Below are 16,104 nucleotides of genomic sequence, written 5' to 3'. Positions count from 1 at the left end.
ACCCATGTCACTTTGGAATGGGACTAGAAAGTATCCACATTCAGATTTGGGTGAAGTAACATGTGGCTAAATTCTGATGAAACTTTTTGAACTTGTAGATGGTTGCGGTAAGGATGATTTCAGTGGGAAGTATGCCCCAGGAACCACAGCTTTAAGCTTTGTCACACCTTAAAAGGACCTTTTACCTTTCACAGTTAAATGATCATGGTTTTATTGTATGCCTATGCCATTCAAATATGCCATTTGGATTCTGGAAAACTGTGACGTATGCTGGCATAGGTAAAATATTTACTATGGTCTAAGTCCAGAAATATTAGATATACCTACGAATTTGAACGCTGTGTGCGGTCTAATTAAAAGAAAAAAATAAAGCAATGACCTCGGTTTTGAAATTATTTACACTGGCCTCGTTTAGTACGTTATACTACCAGCGTTACCAAATCATTTTAAGCTTTCCAGTTCATTATCTCCAAAGTGTCGGCCTGATCCCGACGTGAAAACGTCCTTTTGCCGTTGTTTGTATTCATACACTTTCGAGTACCTTTTCTGTTCCGTTAGGTGTTCTCGTTCATTATTGACTGATTGACTCTCGCTGTCTGGTTTAGTTCGCTATGCAGTGCTGTAGGATATTTCTGATATCTGACCGCCGCTCCCTGTATGTTTCCCCAGACGGCTCGTCTCCGCTCGTGGGTGCCACTGCTGAGGCCGGGGAACTGGAGGACACCGGCGCCGACCGGGGCCGCCTGTCTTCGGGCGCCGACCGACCGCCCCGCTCGCCCACCCCGGAGCTAGCGCGCGCGGGCCGGTCTGCTCTGCGCCGCACACTGGACGCCGGCACCAACTTTGTCCAGCGCCGGGCCACGGCCGGCGGCTCCAGCGCGCCGCGACTGGGCCGCCGCGAGCCGGCTGACTCCGGCATGGTGCGCCGCGCCGAGTCGTCGACTTCGGCCACGCCTTCTGCGAGGGGTGCCGACCAGCAGCGCACTGGGGCGGCCTTCAGTCTGCGGACAGAGCCGCCAGAAGTCAGCCCGCTGCGCGGCTCGTCCATCGCCGATCGGAGAACTGCCGCAGAGCGCACCACAGCCGGTAGTCGACATACGGCCAGTGATAACACCACCCGCACCACCAAACAGACCACCGATAGTGAGACGTCACAGAGCCAGAACAAAGCAACGAATGAAAACGACGCCGATGAATCCACCCAGCATGGAATCCGCCGCTCCACAGGCGCCCCTCGCTCCGGGCTGGCGGGCAGCGACGAGCGGTCCTTACGCAGCCGTACGGAGCGGACAGCACGTCCCGACAATCGGCTGACCGGCAGCACTGGCCTGAGGCGAGTCGGTGAGCGCGATCGGCCCCGGTCCGCGCTGCCCACGCGGGCCGGTGCAACACCAACACGAGTCAACACGGATGACATATCTGCCAGGATCGACAAACTCACGACGATGGCGCGTGCGACGGCGGAGCGCGTGGACAGGCTGACCGGCCCGGCGGCGTCTGGTTCAGACCGGACTGGCAGACTGCAGGCTTCCAGTTCCGGTGAGTCTTCAGACAGCTCGGAGAGCAAGGCTCGCCGACTGGCATCGCGGTTCGAGGCCGTGGCCTCTGGGAAAACGGCCAAGCCTGTCGGGAAACCAGCCCGTACGGTCGGTGCCAGCCCGTGCAAGTCGACGCCGTCGCCGTCGCCGTCGCCTTCAAACGACGCTGAGGCTCTGACCTCCCGTCGGAGTGCTCACCTACCAGAAGTCAGAGGCCAGCGAACTACCGACACGCTGTCTCGGTTCGACTCGATCGCCGCGGCTGCACTCAGCTCTGAAGATTCGGCCTCATCTGCTCCTGAGGAGCGACCCACTCCTGTAGGTGCAGCCCGGACGACAGCCCTGGACAAGCGGGTGGTCAGTAATAAGCCTTCCAGTGAGTCGACAGGAGCTAGTGGGGCTCCTCCTCAACCTACTGGTGATCGAGTGACTGGGAGTGGAGCAATTGGTGCTGGCTCGGCTGGGTCTACCGCTCCGTTCCTCCGTCGGCCGTCTGCGGGCTCCTCTGCTGAAGGTGCGCCTAGCCCGGGAATTGGTCGCTCAGACAGCCAACGCCGCAACGGACCATCCACAGACACTGGCCGACCGGCCTCAGTTCCGGCTGCTGCGGAGGCCCCGCCAGCGCGGCCGACTCGGGTTATCGAGGAGCTGGTGATTGTGAGCCCGCCTCGAAAGGTGACAGGCGTGGCGGCCGTGCGGAGGACGCTGGAGAGCAGAGCCACCGAGCAACCGGTGTCGCGACTCGGTCGACTGCCGTCCCCCGTTGAGTCTCGTCCACCTCCGGTACCCACTACAGAGCCACCGGCTTCGCCGCGGCCTGGGGACACCGCCCGTCGGGGTGTACCGCTGCGGGCAGATGGCGCCGGCAGCCGACCGCCAGCGGCCCCGCCCGAGTCGCCTCCCCCACTGCCACCGACGGCTCCACCGTCTGTACCGTCTGAGCAGCGGCCGCCGCTGCCGGTCAGCGCAGCGCGCTGTGGCGCTCACCTGTCTCCCGATGAAGATCTACCCCCGATGCCGCCGGTACGGAGTAACTCCCTGGGAGGCGGCAGTGCCCGGCCGACATCGATTCTCAAACAACGAAAACAGAGTCAGGAAGAGAGATCTGAGCGCGGTTTTTCACCGGACACAGTTCGCCCAGGAGGACCGCGGCCCATTCTGAAAAAGAAGCAGCGCAGCCCGGACGAGGCGGAGCCACGACCGATCCTGAAGAAACGCGCCAGCACTGACGATGAGTTAGAAGTGGAGCGGGACCGACCGCGACCTATCCTCAAAAACAAATCAGTGGAGGATGTGGGTGCTCCTGCGCTAGACGAAGACGTGCTGCGGCCGATTCTGAAAGCCAGTCGTTCTCGGGAGGAGGATCTGGACAGCAGCCCCGAGCCGCCGCCGTCCATCCTGAAGCGGCGCTCGTTTGAGGAGCCGGCAGCACTTATGAGTGTCGGACTCGGGGCCACCGTGCGTCGGGCAGAGCCGACTGACGAGCGGCCGCCGCGGCCAATCCTGCGTCGCCCGCCCAGGGACGCGGAGCCGGCGGTGAGGGCCGCGCCGCGCCCGCTCTCCAGCCCGGCTGCAGTGCCGCCCGCGCCTGACGACGACCTCCAGTCGGCTCTGAGGTTAGCAACGCCTGTCCAATGGATATTGGCGACAGTACCGGTTCTAGCCGTGTACAATTCCTAATGGGGGCCTTTATTACAACGGCAGAATTATGGCAATGCATCTCTGTTTCCTTTTAGCATTAGCATTTGCATTAACATCTTTTTCTTTTCAACTTTACGTGGTATTGAAATATAATTTGCCAGTTAATTCTTGTCTTGCCAGCGTTTCCCTGCTGTTTACTTCGACCTTTTCACATTAACGATTCGCTCAGCGAATCGTTAATGTGCTCAGCGAATCGTTATTAACGATTCGCTCAGCGAATCGTTTATATGAGAAAGACTGGTCATATCATTGTTTGTTTGGGTACTAGTAGACAAGTAGAGGTGTTGGAAAAGGCTGTGACGAAACGCGTCCACCCGAATGTGTTGGATCCGTCACATAAACTGTTTGTTTATTCTTGCTCCTTTTTGTGGCGCTGCCGAACTGCGTCTGTGTATTGGACGGTGGCCGTCGTTCGTTAGTCGCTGCTTGACACGCCAGTGACGTGACCCCGGTGTTCCGCAGGGCTGCGTCCCCCGTGCCGCTAGCCGAAGCCGTGAATCGGGCGCTGCCTCCACCGGTACCATCCACCCCAGCCGGCGTGTCGGCACCCATGACTCTGGAACAGAAGAAGAACCTGTTCTTGGAGTTCGAGAACGGCCGTCGCGGGGCTGGGGGACGGCCCGGGCGGTCTCGACAGTTCGCCCGGACGAGGGCCGAGCGCCGCTCCACGCAGCCCATAACGCCTGACGAGGTGGCTGCTGCCGCCGCCGCTCCGCCAGCCACTGAGCCACCGGCCCGCCGCCGCAGTCTCGAGCCCGGTAGGTGGTAGCTAGTCTCGCATGGGAATGTTATGCTCTAGCCGGACTCGGCGATAGGAGAGAACGTGGCTATCAGCTGTAAGGCATTACGTGGTTGGCATGTTAACATCATTCTGCTTCGCTGCCTTGTTAACCAGTGGTATTTAGGAGATGCATTGTTGATCTTTTACGCCTTGCATCAGATCTTGTACTGTCCTATGCATGACCCGGTCTGAGACGCGACCTGGGCCCGCTTCAGCAGAGGCCCTGAAGGTGCCTCCCTCCCCGCCCGGTCAAGGTTGCCTCAGGCGCATCTCTGATGGCACACCCTGTGCCGTCCCCATTTTCAGAGACTCCGAAACTCTCTGTGGCAGAGAGAGCTCGCCTGTACCAGGAGGCGCTGGCGCAGGTCCGAGCGCCCCCGCCACCTCCTGTCAGCCGCGGCCGCCGGCCCCGCACTGCCCGCTTCCAGACACTGCCAGTAACCCAGGATGAAGTGGCTCGTGCGCGGGGTGCTCCGCAGGCACCGGCGCCCGAGCCGGGCGCACTAGCTGCGTCCACGGGACCCAGCAGGGCCAGAGCAGGCGTGAAGACGCCTCCCAGAATAGGTATTATACGCATAGATGCTGAACTTGAGCTGGTACTGCGTGATGTGCTAGGTAATGGCTCGAAATTGCGTCTCAATGGTTAGGCCAAATTTGTTTGGCATTATAACTGTTTTTTTATCGTACGGGCTTGACTATTTGGTTCCGATGGCTGGATGCCAGGAACAAACGAATGAGTCCGATTTCTCTGGTACAGCTTGACTGTCACTGTGTGATTGCTGACAACTGGATAAGAATCTTGGTTTAATGTAGATGGACTGCTCCGTTTTTCACATTCCTCTATCTTTTTGGGCAAACTGTAATATCTTTTTTGTGAATGCCTTGCATATTTTGCATTACGCCACCCCAAATCTCATTTCCCTGATCAATTCATCTGCCCGTGGAGGCCATTCGAGCCATTGCATGTACCTTTGCGTCGTTGACCATCTCGAGGGCAGCTTTCAATGACAAGTTACTTGATTATTCAAAGCATGCAAACCGTGGTGCTTAGTGGCCCCGTTTTTGGCTTAGCTTATTGTGCATGCTTATAAGGACGGTCTAGCATGATGGAGATTCTATTGAGGAACAAGTATTGCAAATGCCTTCATTCAAATGGACATGGAGGACATGGACAGTGATTCAAATTATAGAATGCTTGTAATTGACTAGAAATTCAACAGATATATAGCAGCAACACATTATTGAATCAGTGCTATGATGCTTTAAAAATGCTTCAGGTGAAATTAAGTCATATATTTACACCAATTAAATTTCAAGTGCTCACTGATTTATGGCTCTTTAAAAATGATTTCAGTTGTGTAGAAGGACCTGCATTCTGCAACATAGGTCATAGGCTGATCTTTTTTCATGGTCTGTATAGTTACTTTGGGACTGGAGTGTGGCGACGTTTGGCCGTCTCAGACCAGCGCTGACGGTTCTGCTGTGTCCCGCAGGCATTCTGAAGCCGGACTCGTCCATGGCAGCCGGCGTCCCACTCTCCGAGCCGCTGGTGGGGACCGGCGCCATCAAGAAAACCCCGGCTCGCTCCTCCCGGCCTTCCAGTCCAGAAGAAAACCTCCGCGGGATCCTAAAGCCTTCGTCCCGACCCTCCAGTCCCGAGGACAAGGGAAGGAGGATCCTAAAGCCCTCCTCACGACCTTCTAGCCCTGAGGACAAGAGCAGAGGAATATTGAAGCCTCCATCGCGACCTAGTAGTCCCGAAGATAAAAGCAGGGGAATACTAAAGCCTTCATCGAGACCTAATAGTCCAGAGGACAAAGGAAGAGGGATACTAAAGCCTTCTTCTCGGCCTTCCAGTCCCGAGGATAAGGGCAGAGGAATTCTTAAGCCCCCCTCGCGACCCACTAGCCCAGAGGACAAGGGTAGAGGCATTCTGAAGCCTCCGTCGCGACCTACTAGCCCCGAGGATAAAAGTAGAGGGATATTAAAACCTCCCTCTCGGCCTAATAGTCCCGAAGACAAGGGCAGAGGCATTTTGAAGCCTCCATCGCGACCTACCAGTCCAGAGGACAAAAGCAGGGGAATCCTTAAGCCCCCTTCGCGACCTACTAGTCCAGAGGACAAGGGCAGAGGAATTCTGAAGCCTCCCTCGCGGCCCAACAGTCCCGAAGATAAAGGCAGAGGCATTCTGAAGCCCTCCTCTCGACCCAGCAGTCCGGACGGACGCTCCTCGGTTCGCGGAATCCTGCGTCCGTCGTCGCTGGAGCGCTGTTCCGCGCGGACGCGGGCTGAGGACTCGTCCTCGGATGAGGATGAGACCTGCGGAGTCAGCCTGGCGGACCAGCTGTTCAACCTGGGCCCGCGCCACCAGACCACCAGGTGAGTGCCGCCACAGCCACGGTGTAACATAGGGCGAGGGCTGAATTGTGTTCCGTGTGGTTCTATTGTTGAGCGTGAGTCCTCATATTCTTCCCCTGCGTTGGTGTCGGCCCGAGCTCTTCCCGCCAGGTGTCGACGCATTGAATTGTACCTCGTATAACTAGGACGTGTCCTGTGTCCTGTGAGCCCCCAAAAGAATTCGTTTAGAATTACAAATGCCGTCAACAGACCCCCAGGAGAAAAATGGATGAATGTATTGGTAGCCAGTACCAACATTGGCCTAGTTCAGAGTCAAATAATTGTAAATGGTTTTACATCAAACTGCCATGCAGTAAGGCCGGAAGCGAACTCTGGAAATGGTTAGCACGTCAAACACGTGCTATTTTTCCGATTTGGTTTATATTGAACCTTAACAATTATAGCATAGAAGTGGAAGCATTTCACGTGTTGCTATAAATGTGAAAAATTGTTTCCATGCTTCACCCACTGGCTGCGTCACCCATACCTTTAGGTGGGATACGCTGTTCGTGAATTTCCCGGATGTTTGGTTTCAGTGAAAGCCAGCTTATCACCACGCCACTTTTTGTGATCCTCAAAAATACTTTTTCCGATAATGCTTACCCGTAATTATTTCCACTCATTTTTAGTGCTGAATAGTAACCGGCTAGTCATTCACATATGTTGTAGGAAGGCACTTAATTTTTGCACGCGATTGATATGACACCATTACTTGGGAGAGGCTTTCTGCAAATTGGCCCTGACGGAAAAGGAAACGTCTGTTTCCCTATACGTGACGTGTTATATCCCGTTATAACGTGGTTCGTGCCAGGGTGCATCACTTAGCCGGAAGTTTGACGGCCATATTTGTGGTTTGTTTTGTCGATAATGGAGTCGGAAATAGTGGCACTAGGGTGTGTGTCAAAACTTGCGGCCTCCCTGCATATCGGAGTGGCTCGCAGTTGGTGAATGTTTGCATTGAGTGGGTGTTCGATCGCCTTGAGTGAGTATTTGTCTGGAGTGGGTGGCGAGTGATTGACAACTCCGATATTGCACCTCTGCGTCGTGGCTGCCCTCTCCCCTGCCCGTGCGCCTCACGGTAGCCGTCAGCTGACTGCCACTGATTAGATAACAGCCGTGCCCGCCACTCTCTTGAGCTGCTCTCTGCTGTGTGAGACTGCGTCGCACCGATAAGACGACCGTTGGCGTCGAAGTTCAGTGATTGTGGCTGTGGAAGTGGCGGCGGTGTGGGTGTTTCTCCTTGTGCCGTTCGTGTGTCGAACCGCTGATCGGTCTGTTTTAACGTGAGTCATAGCTGGTGTTGTTTATCAATAGCTCGGATGAGTTTAGATTTTAATAGTGAAGGTTTTTTTGTAGGGTTTTGGGCTGCTCCTTCATGTGCTGGTGCTTGGCAACAGCTGTTAGTGTGCGGGCCGTTGGAGTCGTAATCTGTGCACCAGTTCATGTTTTTATGTCGCCCAAATTTCAGTGTTTTGTCGATTAAATGGAATCAATCTAAAATTAAGTATATATTTACTTATTTCATTCGGAGATAATACGAAGGCGTATTATTGCTTGCATTTCGATTGATCACGAGAAAATATGTTCCTTTCCTACGTAAGTCCTCTGTCTCTTCTCGATCTCCGACTCGGATCCACGTTTTCCCGTCGTTTCCGTTGGTGTTATCTGATGTTTTGCACGTTGAGCGAGCCTGTTCCGGTTCCCCTCTTCCGTTTCCGTGCATCTGGCCTGTACACACACATACGGCATACCTCACCTGGCTCCCTGTACCGATTCCGTTCACCTCGTGTGTGTCGTGTTGAACATACACTATACAGTGAGCTTGACCCGGCTCCCCCTGCCGTTTTCGTTCTTCTCCCTGCTGCGTTATACACACCCTAACCCTGCTCCCCGTGCCATTCCCAGCGAATCTGGTCAGACAGTCGAGGAGATAGCAGCTGCCATCAGCCGCCGCTCGCGTCCCGCCGGTGCCGGCCGCCGCCCCCGACCTGCCCCAGTCACCCTGCAGAAGAGCAGCACAGAGCCCGCAGTGCCAACCGGAGGTGACACGACCCCGCCGGAGATCCGACGGACTGGAGGCATCAAGGACAGGTCAGTTCGGCGCCGGCCGCAGCCCTGTGGGGCAGTGATGCAGTCTGTAAAGGACAGGTCAGAGTGACTCAGGGCTCAGCAGCCCTATGTGATGGGGCACTGATGCGGTCTTATCATGATTATACCAGACTGGTAGCCAGTTATGCTTACACTTTTTATCATATCACGTTCACTGAACGGGCTCTGAGGAATGAAATTACACACCCTTTTGCTTCGTTAATGCATGCAAACCTGCATATTTCACAAACCTGAAATTATATAGGTAATCTCCCTTCGGGTATGTAAATATTAAGGCCATTTTCGATTTCAGACTGCCGATGTAAGTGTATTTTATTAGGTAAGTGGATTCTTACGCTTTTGATGTATGTAGACTAGTTCGATCAAGCAAGCACTTGAGCGTCCAGTTCGTATCTATAGCGGTCGTAAATATGATCAACCATCAACTTTGGTTCCCGGCATTTTCATATGGCAAACTGGGCCGATGAAGTCACATCAGTGTATTTCATAGCCAAGGTAATACAGTTTCAATGAGCAATGTATCATTGCCCCACTGTCATCATCATTATCATCTCAATGTCATTGCCAAGCATGACTTGTGAATGCTCACAAATGAGGATGTTGATTAAAACAATGATGTTCGCAGCTTATTATACATATGCTTGAAGCATCCGAAGGAAACGCGGTGAAATTTTAGAACGAGGTTGTAGCTATTCTGGTAAAAAAAGATAATGACAAACCTTAGCCTCATAATAAGGTTCAATATATTGCCAAATATAATTATAACAAAGTAAGATTTTGTTATGATTATATTCGGCAATATATTAATTATTAACCCTCGCCGGCCGAGGGGGGGGGCGGGTGCCGCCCCCCCCCATAGGGTTTTTTCGCGATAGCTCCGAACACGCTGGCGATAGAGAGCTGAAACTTGGCATACCTGACCTTTGATCCAAGCCGGATCTTTTGACACCAACCGCATTTTTGGGTCAGGTCAGGTCACTGACCTATGACGTCATAAGTGAACCTCTGCACGGTCTTCAGATGTCGCAACTTCGCAACGCCCTCACTGCCAGAGGAGATGTCACAGGGAAATGAAACTTGCAGGATCTAGTATCCATTATGAGTCCCACAACTTGTATATCTCGGATTTTTCCTAAAGGTCATATGAGGTCAGGTCATTTTCGTGACCTCACCATTATAAGTCAATGGGGAAAAATTCAAACTGCTATTCTGGCGCCGGGAACGATCTCCAACTATCTCAAGCACACAGAATCGTGATTTGATGCACTCCTTGCAAGGTTAGATGCGTCACTTTTGCAATGTTGACCTTGCGTGACGTCATTTATGACGTCATCAAGGTCAAATTAGTTTTTCGTCAATAACTCTTGATCAAATTGAGCTAGCGAGTCGGGAAAGGCACCAATGGACTCAGGAAGGCCTGCCGAATCGAATGATATGCGACATGACCTCTTTCGACCAACTTCGTGACCTGGGGGTGCTGACCTGACCTTGACCTGAGGTCAAAACCCCAAGTTGACCTGACCCGGACAAAAGGTATATCATTCGACGCGCCTGAGCGAGGCGAACACAATGCTGCCAAAATCGGCGCTCTGCGGCCGTTTTTTGCGAAGTTATTCACCAAAAACTGAACCGTACCCTGGGGCACTTGACCTGACCTCAGAGGTCACCGGTTGACCTAGGACCTTAAAATCGGGTACCAATCTCTGCGTCTCGTAACGGCGCACACGCTCGTTTTTTCCGCGACGCGCTAGCTCCACCAGGGGCGAAACGGCGAGGGGGGGGTCGTACCCGCCCCCCCCCCCCTCGGCCGGCGCGTATGTAGAAAACCAATAGGTCCGGCGAGGGTTAAACCTGATTGTGAGGCTACGGTTTGTCATCATTATCTCATTTACAATGAATCTAAAAAGTGCTTGCTTATATTATTCTGGTAAAATACTTCATTATGTTTAGACTACATGTCCCAAAGAGGGCCTAAACAGTCGCTAACTATTACTGATACGCACCACTGCTACTTCTCGGTTATTCATAGCCAGAAGTGTTTTACACTTATTGCCTTACTCATTGCTTGGCCTGGCAAGCCCAAAAACTCCTACATGAGCATTGTGTAGTAATAGACAATGTTCAATGACAATGACCTTCCGGAGCTTCTCTGTCGTGTCATTTATTTTCAAGTTTCAATATCACTGTGAGTGCCCCATTCCCTTTGTACTATACCTTCTGTAAGTTCTGTAAGTAAGTTCTGTAACTGCCTTCTGTAGTTCTCCTTACCCCGTCCCTCTCTGACTCTGTCCACCGGTGTCTACCCGCAGGCTGGCGGCGCTACAGAAGTCCGGTGACGAGGGCTGGCGGCGTCGGGTGAGGCCCGAGCCGCGCGATGCGCTGGCGCCGACCACCGGAGGCGTCACGCTGCGGAAAGGGGTGCGTTCGACAGTAGGTGACTCACGGTATTAGCTAGGCGCCGTGCTGGTACTGGGCCTGGAGAATGGTGGCTATTTCCTACATACTACATAGTAGATAGTATGCTGCTGCCGAATATGATCAGTTTTCATACAGTTGGAGCTTTTATACATTTATTTTTAGTCAGTGCGTGATTTGATAACCGTACGTGCATGATAACAATGTCAGTCCAATCTTGTTGAACAGAATGCCGTATGCCGCTTTATCCATCCGCTGAGTGTCTGCACGAGGCGACGACAGTGAGCTGCTGAGTCGGTGGCCCTATCTGACTGAGTGGGTGGCTGTTACAGGCGGCGGACCCTCCGCCCTCCGGCCGTCCGGTCAGCCACATAGAGCGACTCTCGGATGTACTGCAGGAGACGGCTGCCCAGGGCTGGAAGGCGCGCGTGCCGCAGAATGACGCCAACCGGTAAGCGAGCGGAGAGTTGCTCTATTCTGTCTGAGCGCTCTTGAGCTGTGATATTGTGGCAGCTTAGTTATGTGATAAAACGCGAGCATGTGAAACTTCTTGTGGAGAAGATGTCTATGTTAGCTCTCGACTGGTGTGTGTTTTGCTCCTGATGGTCAGTACTCTGTTCCTCTGCCAGGTTCACGGTGGCCGGTAAGATGGGCCAGCCGACGTCTCCCTGTGTCAGTCCTTTGTGCCGCTGCCGTTATGTGTTTGCCTCTGACGGTCAGTGTTCTCTTCTGCCCTGTTATCAGCTTCACGGTGGCCGGTAAGATGGGCCAGCCGACATCTCCCTGCGTCAGCCCGGCTCTGCCCCGCCGTCAGCACAACACGCCCAAGGCGGTGGTGTTCCGCAGCAAGACAGGTGAGGGGACACAGGCTCGCCGCTATACCGTACTTCTTTACATAAGACGTCCTTAGACCCACGTATCATTTAACATTATGCATTGCTTTGAATAATACCGTCGTAAAGATATGAAAATTATGTAATTGTATGTCAAATTCCTTTAACATAATATTTTGAGAAAGACGGCTTGTTTGAAAAAAAGTATAACGCGTTTCTGATTTTACATTTTGCAGGCACACCACGCGCAGCCAAGAGTATGTTCGTGGAGCCGTCTCAGGTGTCGACTCCGACCAGCTCCGTCGTCCAGCGTCAGAACGGCAGCCGGCAGGCCGATGAAGGTAAAGAAGAAGGCCGATCATATCGTCATGATATGAAATAGTAGCTTTTAGTTAGTCAGGAGCTATGCTTAAAACGAGACTTTGTCTCTTTTACACACGCACTCGCGCAGGTGCACTCGTCCCTCCCTTATCACTGTATCACCCCCACCAACTCAGCGTGTCCCTCCCCCATTATTTACCAGTCTATTATGTCACCCTCCCAAGTCCCCACCTTCACTCTCAGCACTGCTCACACTGCCGTACCTCCCACAGCGCGGCCCGTCTCCGCCCTGGTCTCCGTCCCGGAGCTGGCTGACGCCAGTTTCTCGGCGTTCTTCGGCTCGTCTGGGACCTCCGAGAGGACCTCTGTGCCTCCCACTAGCCCGGACTGGGACCCTGAGTGGGATTTAGACTCGGTCGAGCTACGCGCGCCTCGGCTGGACGCCGGACCGCTGTCGGATCGCGTCCGACTGCGCCGGCGAGCGCGCTCCTCGCGTAACCCGCTGAGGGCGCTCAGTGAACGTATCGACGTACGCCTCGAGTATGAGGAGGTTCGGCTCGGCGTCGGCGAGACGCACATCAAAATGGCCAAGCTGGAGGAATGTGAGTGGGCTCGGCTGGGCGGCGGTGAGAGCGAAACCGTTGCTATCAGTCATCGTCGGTGGCGACCACGTTTAGCACTGTCGACTTATAACCGCTCGACGATTCATTCGCAAAACCCCATAAACTTTCATACGACATTGAATATTAATGCACGAAAAATGCCGCTAATTCTGTCACGGAGATACTCGAGTTTGCATATTTATTTCACCTCTTGTCTGAACTGCCTTTTGCACCTCCTTTTCTTACTCTGTCTCTCGTGCCCAAATCACTCTGTTACCTCGCCCCTCTCCCCCACAGTGTCTCGCCGTTCAACGTTCGCCCAGGAGTCTCTAGCCGGTCTGGCTGCCAAGGTGGACTTCAGCGCTGTGAAGCTGGGCGGCCGTCAGGCGGGGCCCGGCAGCTGGCGGCCGTACCGCTCCGACACCATGCTACTGAGAGTGAAGGGACGCCGGCACGTGCAGACTCGCCTGGTGCCGCCCAACGTGCAGGCGCTTAACGCTGGTGACTGCTTCGTGGTGGTCTCCAATAACGAGGTACGGGGAACTGATCAGTGACTGCCATGGAGGGGAGGAGAGGGATGCAAAATTTCCAAGTCGCTGCTTTTCTGCGGGAGGCAGAAGGAACAGTTTGGGTCTGCCTGGGGTGGGGGATGAGGACAGAAGATAGCAGCACCGCACAATCCCACTGTCCTTGGTACCCAGACTGTCAAGTTCAATGGCATCGTTTTTTTTTTTATAAGATATAATTATTCGTTATATCAAGGGCGATGCAATTTACAGGTGACGTTCAAGCGTTACTGGCTGCTTTGCACCCCTCGCCAAACAATCCGTTACTGTGTAAGGCAAACTATTTGTCATCTGGAGTTTTTTTCCAAGTGCATCAATTCAAAGTCTTAAATGACGATGTTCTAGAGCGGGGCAGTTCGCACAGTGACAACTATCCTCCCTTCTCCAGGTGATCCAGTGGAACGGCGTCTACAGTAACGTCATCGAACAGTCGAAGGCGGCCGATGTGGCCCTGCACGTCTCCCGCACCCACGACCTGGGCTGCTCGGCTTCCAACCCCGCCGCTGTCGAGTACGACGACCGAGGCGGCCTCAAGACGAGCCGACGCGACGAGAGCAAGTTCTTCCAGCTGCTCGGAGGCCGCGGGGACGTGCCTGGTGAGAATTTTCTTGTTTATAGATATAGTTGCCACTAATTACCAATATGTCATGGGTTTTTGATGATGGACCTATGTTCTCCTCGCTCCCATCTATCTAACAAAACCTGACCTGACCTGATGGAGCTTCCTCTAAAATCCCAGCTGAATGCATCCTAGCCGTAGTGATCCTTTCGTGGCCTTTCCCGTAGTCCGTAGCTATATTTTCTTATTGTTCCTTCCTACCTAAGACATCCGGCGTGACCGATTCGGTAGCAGCAGTGAACCATCTGGAGCCCCCTCAACCTTATGGCCTGAGAGAGTCCTTTGTTAACCCCATCTGACCTGCCGGGATCCTTTTTTCATCTGCGGGCCCGCCTGTATGGTAGACGGTAGTCCTATGTTTGTGCTATCTGACCTGCTCTGACCCTTCCCTCAGCCGCGGGCCCTCCTGAGGAGGATGAGGAGTACGAGGCGGCGGTGGTGGCCACCAACAAGATCTACGAGGTGACGCCTGAAGAGGAGCTGGTGCCGGTCCACGAGGCCTGGGGACAGATCCCCAAATACGAACTGCTCGCCGAACACAAGGTAGGCTCACAAGGCTCAGTAGTACCAGGCACTGGCGGACAGCAACGCGATCACTAGCCTTCCTGCGTGAGCATGATTTTTAACACTACCACTCACGATTTTGGCTCTTTCCTAGAAAAACCACTGACCCTGTCCGCATTTGTGTCTTCTTGATTCGCTGTCGGTCTTAACCTATTTGTGTTACCGTCAGCACTTTTTGCGATTTTGCCAACAAGTCTTTCTGTTGTTCCTCTCACTAGCCACTCTGTAAATTAGTGTTGAGCTGTGTGCTATCCCGTCCAGCGCATTCACTGCCTACGCCCCCACCATCCCCAGGTGCTGGTGTTTGATTTCGGCGCCGAACTGTACCTGTGGACCGGCAAGCGGGCGGGCCCCGCGCTCCGAGAGGCCGGCAAGCGGCTGTGCCAGGACCTCTGGGCGGCCGGGTGCGACTACTCCGACTGCGGTGTTTCACCAGTGGACGGGTGCTCACTGACCGGGCCGCGACCCGACTGGGGCATCCTCGGGCGGGTCGGACAGAACATGGAGACCATCCTGTTCAGGGAGAAGTTCCTCGATTGGAACGACCCCACGCGACTGATCAAGGTGGGTGACACTCTCTGCTCAGTTTCCCGTGAATGTTTCGTGTGATGCCGTGACATGAATGCTCATGATGATGATTTGATCTCCCGGACTGCGGTGGCCGTCGGTGCCATATTGAATGCCTACCTGCCTGTTACGCCTGTTCATGATCCCTCGACGGGCTGTGATTTCTTTACGCTAGTTTACACCTGTTGAGTGTTACCACGAGTCATAGCTGTGATTCGTCGTCTCATCACGCTGTCTTAACTTCACTCCTCCCCAGGTGAAGCCTGACAACGAGGGTGAGACGTCTGAGGTGGCTCCGCCGCTGGAGCTGGCGCCGTGTGACGCAGCCGATATGGTGGCGGCCGACCATCCCGAGCCGGACCTCGTGCTGGAGATGGAACACCTCGGACGTGGCACAGAGTACTTTGACGAGGAGGTAAGTCCGGCCACGCTACTTTGTAGGTGCACATGCGAGCAAACACACGGATAAGTCAGTCAACGTCGACGGTCGACTCGCGCTAAAGCCCCAATAAACAAACAGATAAACTCACATGCACATCAGCTGGGGTGCGCACAACATCTACACAACGTTGTGAGAATTACTGGAAGTGGATGTGAGCTGGTTTACCGAGCGAGATAAGGTAATTTTGTAAACTGGTGACTTGTCGACCCTGTACTGGTTCTACATTTGCGTGTGTTTGTGTTTGCAGGCCCGCCGGCAGCTGGATATATCCACAATCAGCGTCAAGACCTGGCACGTGAACGAGTCGGCGGCCACGCCGCTGGAGCCGGACTCTGCGGCACTGCTGCACCAGGGAGACACCTACGTCGTGCAGTGGGTGAGTGTGCGGGGTAAAGCTGCAGTCAGTAAACCATTCGCGGGCAGATACGCCATGCGGTGTGCATAGTTCGCTAGGATATTGTCTCTGAAGTATAGCTCGTAGGAACCATTTCTACGATGCTCATAAATAATTGGCGTACAGACCCCAGAAAAATCTAGTAACTTTTTGAAAAGTTGTGGTAATGTCAGGAGTGGTAAGGTGGGTGTCCGTATCCTTACTCTCAGTAGTGCTGTGATTCGTGTCTCGCCGGCACTGTGTGTTCACTGGTCA

At 53.9% G+C, this 16,104-nt stretch overlaps 1 protein-coding gene across 1 annotated transcript in view; it reads left to right on the top strand.

Moving 5' to 3' along the window:
- LOC122378833 overlaps positions 1–16,104 on the top strand; it is a 65,235-nt gene that overhangs the window by 42,709 nt on the left and 6,422 nt on the right. Inside the window, exons 7-22 of the mRNA XM_043360365.1 lie at positions 670–3,154; positions 3,702–3,997; positions 4,327–4,584; positions 5,514–6,399; positions 8,323–8,508; positions 10,836–10,944; positions 11,274–11,392; positions 11,686–11,795; positions 12,011–12,115; positions 12,368–12,697; positions 12,995–13,230; positions 13,652–13,859; positions 14,277–14,425; positions 14,741–15,010; positions 15,270–15,428; positions 15,703–15,831. Coding sequence (XP_043216300.1) covers positions 670–3,154; positions 3,702–3,997; positions 4,327–4,584; positions 5,514–6,399; positions 8,323–8,508; positions 10,836–10,944; positions 11,274–11,392; positions 11,686–11,795; positions 12,011–12,115; positions 12,368–12,697; positions 12,995–13,230; positions 13,652–13,859; positions 14,277–14,425; positions 14,741–15,010; positions 15,270–15,428; positions 15,703–15,831 — 6,035 coding nt within the window. The remainder of the gene's footprint in view (positions 1–669; positions 3,155–3,701; positions 3,998–4,326; positions 4,585–5,513; positions 6,400–8,322; positions 8,509–10,835; positions 10,945–11,273; positions 11,393–11,685; positions 11,796–12,010; positions 12,116–12,367; positions 12,698–12,994; positions 13,231–13,651; positions 13,860–14,276; positions 14,426–14,740; positions 15,011–15,269; positions 15,429–15,702; positions 15,832–16,104) is intronic.

Source organism: Amphibalanus amphitrite, unplaced genomic scaffold (genome assembly GCF_019059575.1).
Source record: "Amphibalanus amphitrite isolate SeventyFive unplaced genomic scaffold, NRLGWU_Aamphi_draft 000066F_arrow, whole genome shotgun sequence".
NCBI classification, from domain to species: Eukaryota; Metazoa; Arthropoda; class Thecostraca; order Balanomorpha; family Balanidae; genus Amphibalanus; species Amphibalanus amphitrite.
The sequence above is the reverse complement of the archived record's forward strand: the minus strand, read 5'-3'. Positions and strand labels throughout refer to the sequence as shown.